Source organism: Panthera onca, chromosome C1 (genome assembly GCF_046562875.1).
Source record: "Panthera onca isolate mPanOnc1 chromosome C1, mPanOnc1 haplotype 2, whole genome shotgun sequence".
NCBI lineage: Eukaryota > Metazoa > Chordata > Mammalia > Carnivora > Felidae > Panthera > Panthera onca.
In genome coordinates this window covers 122,833,825-122,840,517 of record NC_138346.1, presented here as the reverse complement: position 1 = coordinate 122,840,517, position 6,693 = coordinate 122,833,825, and the positions used below count along the sequence as shown (strand labels likewise).

The window sequence follows — 6,693 nt, the reverse complement described above, 5'->3', positions numbered from 1 at the left end:
GAAAGGCAATGGCCTTGGTCCTCTCTACAAGTGTGATTCCCTTGGGGAGCCCGCAGTTGGAGGCAGGAAGCTTGGGAAGCCCATTCTTCTCATATCTAGTCTCCAAATTGCTGCTCTTCTGTAATAATGGTGATTATTAATTATTATTATTAATTACTAACATTGCACTGCTGACTTCTTGACCTAATTTGGGGGAGATCTTTAAAGCCCCCAAACTGCGTTGATCTTAGGTGCCTAGGGGACCTCCAGATGAAGCTGTCCAGGAGAGATGGTTGGGGTGAGGGGTTTGAAAACAGGAGAGCCTGGCTAGAGACACATGATGCCGGTAACCACAGGTGGAGTGAGATCACCTGGGGGAGTGGATGAGCCGTGGTTCCTAGCCTTGGCTTGTGTCAGTCCCCAGGGACTCTAAAATGTAGATGGTCAGTGTCCAGCTCTGTAGATGGCACATCAGGGTGTCTGGGCTCGAGACGGGCATCTGTGTTTTCTAAATAAGCTTGGAGGACAATATTCTGCTGCTCGCTGAGCAGGGTGGAGAATCCCAGTGGGAGTGGGAAGTTGGAAGGCAGAGCCCCAGGACCCACTAGCACTTACGAGGGGTGAGTATGTCTGCATGTATCAGGATTGTTGATCAAAAGCTACTTGGTAATGATCTATGACAAATGACATTACTAGTATGGGCTTCCTGCATTATACACACTAGGGCCTGGACAGTACACAGCCTTATTGTGGAAAAGATCAGCTCATTTCTAGCTATGTTACTTAAAAAAATACACTGAAAATGATTGTGCATTCTGGATAGCACAATGAATTTTTTCCCCGACAGGATGGCCAGAACTTGCAGTTCTAATTAACCTCCATTTCAAATATGGGAAAAGTTGAGTACGGCCTCCAGGGAAGGAATATCTTGGCTTAAGCAGCGAAAAGAATTGTGGGAAATTCACTTGCGTCCATCTCAGGACACTATCCAAGGAAAAGAACTGGGATCCTTTGCTTAATTTAAGGAATTTGATTTAGTTTAAATCCTTGATTTCAGTATAAAAATGAAGTTACATTTATACTCCTTTAAAGTGTTTGTGTGGCCCTGGGAAAATTCCTTGGGCCCTCTGAGTCTTCACTTCCTCATCTGTAAAATGGGGAGAATAAGAACTTTGTGAGGATTAAATGACATAATACATGTAAAGCACATAGCATCGTGCTCCAGGCACATACCAAACATTCAATAAATACCAGCTCAAGAGGTTTTAGACCAATAACTAAACAGCACTACTACATACAAACAGTACTAACTTAACACTCAGTGCTTCTAACATGGGAGTACCACGACATGATTTAGACTTAATGCATATTACTCAGCCTCCAGGAACAGGGAATTTTTCCTGGGCTGGAGAACAGACCACTTTCATGACAGACCACATTCCTTGACTACTTGAAAGATTAGCTTCAAAGATTGCTTTGAACATTTACCTCCCCAAGAGCTTATTAGAGGTGTGGTTGGGTCTGGCTGGGTCACAACATAGTCCAGCTTGGGAAGTGTCTGCCTTGCTTTGTGAAGGGGAGGCCTTGTAAGCATTGTTATCCAACAGCGCTGGGGAATGGTACGTATTCTGGTGAATCAATCATTCACCCACCAGTTCAAGAAACGAGTGTGTACTTTGTGCTGGATAAAGTGCTAGTTGCTGAGGATACAAAGATAAATAAATTCCTTGCTTCCAAGAAGCCTACAGTTTAGTGAAAAGACAGGCACATAAATATGTTACAATTTAAATGATTTTTTAAGTTCATTTATTTATTCTGTGTGAGAGAGAGAGAGCACAGCAAGGGCAGAGAAAGAGAGAGAGGGAGAGAGACAGAATCCCAAGCAGGCTTTGCACTGTCAGCACAGAGCCCAGCGTGGGGCTCGAACCATGAACCTGAGCCGAAACCAAGAGTCGGATGCTCAACCGACCGAGCCACCCAGGCGCTCCTATGTGTTACAATCAAGGACAATTTCCATGGTTTGGGGTATGCACAAAATTCCATGGTTGCAGAGGGGAAGGCAGCCCCTTCAGATCACCTTGACAATTGGATACACAGTGATACCACTCTTCCAATATGGGACTCCATGAAGAGGAGGAGGAGAAGTTTAGGGGAGAAGGTAATGAGTTGGGGTTTTGCCATGTTGTTTGCATTGCTTGTGCAACATCCAAACCAAGATGAATGGGGTCTAAAACTAAGAGAGTGGTCAAGGTTAGAGACCCAGACTTGGACGTCATTAGCCCACAGGTGGTAGCTGATGGGCACAGATGATAGTACCTTGGAAGAAAGTTAGAGTCAAGAGATACTGTGAAACACTATCATTTAAAGGGCAGGCAGGGAAAGAGAGGCCAGAAAGGAAAACAGAGGGAACAGAGAGGTAGGACAGGAACCAAGAGAGAATGAGCAGGATCAGGAAAACCAAGCGAGGATTTCCAAGATAGTCTCAATATTTTCAAAGTATAAGTTTAATGGCAGTGTTAGTTGGCTACTATTCCATACAAGGATTACCCTATTTCCAAAGCATTTGCACCATGTCTAACACGTGTTAAAAGATTGAGAAAATAAATTAGAACGTTATAATGCACACTTACTGCTAAAACTATCAAGCACAATGTAACTTCTAGATAGTTTTGAAGGCACTTTGGGATTCTCTCAGTGCCTGAGGGCGCCATTATGAACTCTAGCTATTGTCCTGTGCAAGTGTGGGAGGGCTGACAAATGGAGCATTGGTTGACCTCTAGATAAACCAACTTTCACTCCCCAAGGGAGGGCTCACTAGCAGCAACAGAGAAGGGTATCTAGATCCCAGTTCAGACTAGGAAGCCAGCTGACTCAATCAGGGGCATGAACCCAGAAGAAAAAATTAAAAACCTGTAATCCTCCCACTTTCCCCACCCCCTTGTGCATAGTGCAAGATTTGTCGTCGCTAAAGGGAAGTTCAGAAAGCAAATCTACCTCCGATCCCAGATCCTAACGTACTAGAAATGATGGTGATATCTGTACACATAGGGTTCAAGGCCTCCCGGTAGCTATCCCAACACTTGGATCTGAGCTCATAAAGGTCTCACCTACACTTGAAAGAATCAGTTTAACTGATTTATAAACTCATTTCTAAGGCTGAGCCCTCCCTAAGAGAGAACCTCTTGCCTTGAGGAGGGATCCCCACTGATGTTCCAGGCACGGGGGCCAAATGGATTAATTGCGGGTCTCCCTGGGCTCCGACTGTAAGGTCACTCTATGCTCGGAGTTTGCCAGCTGTCCATTCTGTTACCGTCATATCAAAGACAACAAGTAAACTTGAGTAGCGGTGTCAGGGATTGTTCGACCAGACCACTGGATTCCAGCACTGCTACGACCGCTGACGGTCTGGCAAAGAACAAGAGTTTTTCCAAGACAATCAAGACAGTCCACATGGCAATAATTCCCCCACTTGTTCCTGCTGAGTGGGATTACTGGGTTTAGAGGCATTTGCTGAATGGTACAGCTCCTGATGAGAAGGGGTTGGGGAAAGGGATGGGCAAGGGGGAAGGAGCCAGCGGGCGGAGGCCAGGGCTGTGTGCTGTCCCCCGCCGTGCTGTCTGCATGGTCGTGTAGCTGTGATTTTGCTTTGATCAGTCATCCGGGGTGGGGGCTACTCATCATCGTCATCACTGTCATCATTATCCTCATCAGAATTGTCGTCGTCATCGTCATCGTCATCGTCATCATCCCTGTCGTCCTCATCTTCATTGTCGTCGTCTTCAGTGTTTATCTTCCCGGAAAGCACATCCTCGATCCAGTCTTCCAGCTCCTCAGCTGTGGGCAGGTCGTCATCATCTGGGATCTCCATCCAGACGCTGTCGGCCTGCAGCGAGGGACCGAGGGACCGAGGGACTGAGTGAGTGAGTGAGTGCAGGAGGGACGAGTCAGACCAGAGGGGTCCAAGCAGCCTGGCTCAGTTGTCAGGGACGTGTGCACACTGTTAAATGTGAAAGCCTCAATGCAGAACACTCTGGGTAGTATCGCACTTGTGCAAGATAAAAGGAGGGGTGTGTGTGTGTGTGTGTGTGTGTGTGGAGTTTGTGCAGAACGGTTTCTGGGGAAGGAGGAAGAATGTGGAGGCAGGGCTGTGGAGGGTTGGCAGGGGAATGGGCGGAGCCCAGCATGCTGAGACTGGCAGCTGCTTCAACCCGGCCCCTCCTTAAGATGCCACCTCCCCCCACCCACACACCCTGAATTTCTTCCTTGCTTCTCCACCCTGGAGTAGTTCCTCCAGATCCCCAGCACTCCCCACCCTAACCTGCCTGCTCTCCTTATCCCGAGCATTAGGTCGTTACTGTGGAAAGTGCTTGGGATGGGGAGGCAGGCCAGGATTGGGGCGGTTTCCAGGGGTATTGAAATCAAGTATTATTATGAGTTGTAATTATGTTTGCACTGGTTTTTTTCCCCCTCTGATTACATGAGCATATCTACAAGACACCTATTTAATAAGAACATACATGTATATAACATTTCTGGTAGGATGGCCATGAAACCACTTACCAGTGGTTCCCTCGGGGAATGGGAAAAAGTAGAAGGTCAGGGCAGTGGGAAATACTTTTGCTTTTCACCTTATCGTCTGCTGTTTTACTTAAAAATGTTTTAACTTGAGCAAATTTTAAAACTTGTTTATTATTATTAATTTAAAAGGCAGTTTCGAAAATAAATAAGTACAGAATTCCCCAGGTGACCAGACGCCCAGCAACAGGGTAAAAGGACATTGCTACCTGGGCCCCATTCACAAGCATTTCCACCGCCATTAATTAGGGCTCTAATGACTTCTCTGTGACCATCTCTTTCTGTCCATTATTTGCCCATTATCTGTTGTATCTGTGCCCCCTTCTGTTTTTTTTTTTTTTTTATGGGGGAGTTGTATCAGACATCTGGGCTGAGATCTAAAATTCCTCATGCTCTGCCAGTCTGCCACACCAGCTTGCCTCCCTGCCCTCAGTTCAATGGCACCTGCATGGTGAGAAGAGGCCCCCTCTTCCTATGTGATCTTCCTCCCCTTCTCCTGTAGCCCCCTTGCTGACCAGCCACTGTGCAATGGAAGCTGCATGTGTGGGTTCTTTTGCATTAAAAAAGTTTGTTGTGCCTTGGGGAGAAAATTCACAGGAGAGGCTACTTGCATGGAAAGCTCCAAATAGTAAAACAGGACAGCTGGCCCTGTAAGCAAGGAAATATGGCCATACATTTCCAAGGAAGTGCCCATGGAAGCAAATCGTGAAACCATAGATTAAGACTGGCTCAGACACTAGGCTTGGGCCACACCGGCAAGTTTTTCATTTCAGGACAGGCTTGACTCGTATACGTGGTGGCCCAGTCAGGACAGGACAGTCTGAGGGTGCCTGAGCAAGCTTTCATGGGGTATACTCACATCTGTCACATTCACCACCCCAATCTGTGGCTTGAATAGATCAATCTTGAAAGTCTTTTCCCAATAGGCAACAAGCTGAAGCAACAACAAAAAAAATGAGATTAGACAGCAGACAGAGGGCATTCCCTGTTAAGGCCACATTTTGTGGCTGGACCCACCTGCCATCCCATCATCATAGGTCACCATTGATTAAAGGTCTCCAAAACATCTGCGGGCACTTTGAAAACTGAAGACTTGGCCTCAGCCCTCAAGCACTTTAAATAAGTATGAAAACAAGATGTTATAACACAAACTATGAAAACATGTAATATAAATTCTTCTACAGCTGTAAGGAAGAATATTACAGAGATGGTCTGACGTTGATTCCCAAATTACTTGTGGCTCTTTTATAGTTTATGTGTGGCGAGAGAGCCATTTTCCCCCACTTCTCTTTCAGTGGCCCATTTAAAAATCCCTTACCTTGCACTACTCTGATCCACGAGGTGGCTGGGAAGGTAGTGAAGTGCCATCTAATTAAAAGGGTTGGTGGCGGGGGAGGCGTACGTTGCCAGGCTTGGGATCCACATGGACTAGCCTGGGTGGGGTACTAAAGGAATAAGGGGCCGTGGGGCTAAGACAGTGCAAATGATCAATGACAGAAAGTCTCCAAGGCAAATATATGGCTTGATGGGGACCAGGGATAGTCAGGAACCTGGATGTTGGGACAGTCTAAAGATTTCTCCTTTGTAAAAACCAAGATAAACAAATACACAGGGCAGGTTGGGAGAGCTGCTGGCCATCTGCAAGCCTGCATAACAAAACAGTCCGGGTAAACTAGAAATACAGTCTGGCAGAGGCTAACTAAAAAATGTCATAATATCTAGGATCTTATGAGGCCAAGACTCTGTTACGATTACCCAGAATGATGACAGTGACCTCAGGTGTCAGGAGAGACTCTGCCTTCGATTCACTTGCTCTGTATGTAGGATTGGGTTTCAGGACCCTCAAACTCATGAAATCCCCTCCCTTTTGACTATTTAATCATGATATGATCCGTCGTGTCCTATGCAACAAATGGTAATTTCGGGAAGAAGACAAGTTATCATTTGTAATCTAATGATAACTAAACGTGTACTGGTCACCAGCAGCTGGCTCATCCTAAAGTCCACTGACTAGCAGGCAAAACTTTGGCACCACATAGTCCTGGGTCAGGATATCACGTCTACCACATAGTAGCTTCAACCTCGCCAGCTGTTTTTCTTTTCATCTGTCAGACAGGGATTATTATAGTCCCTACCTCA

General features: G+C 46.2%; 1 protein-coding gene across 1 annotated transcript in view; it reads right to left on the bottom strand.

Moving 5' to 3' along the window:
* Window positions 1–1,768: 1,768 nt before the first annotated feature.
* The window catches only part of CASQ2 (calsequestrin 2), a 63,488-nt gene continuing 58,563 nt past the window's right edge, over window positions 1,769–6,693 (bottom strand). The window contains exons 10-11 of the mRNA XM_060624245.3: window positions 5,414–5,488; window positions 1,769–3,862 (exon numbers count right to left, since the gene is read on the bottom strand). Of these exons, the coding sequence (XP_060480228.2) occupies window positions 3,650–3,862; window positions 5,414–5,488 (288 nt within the window). The 3' untranslated portion in view covers window positions 1,769–3,649. The remainder of the gene's footprint in view (window positions 3,863–5,413; window positions 5,489–6,693) is intronic.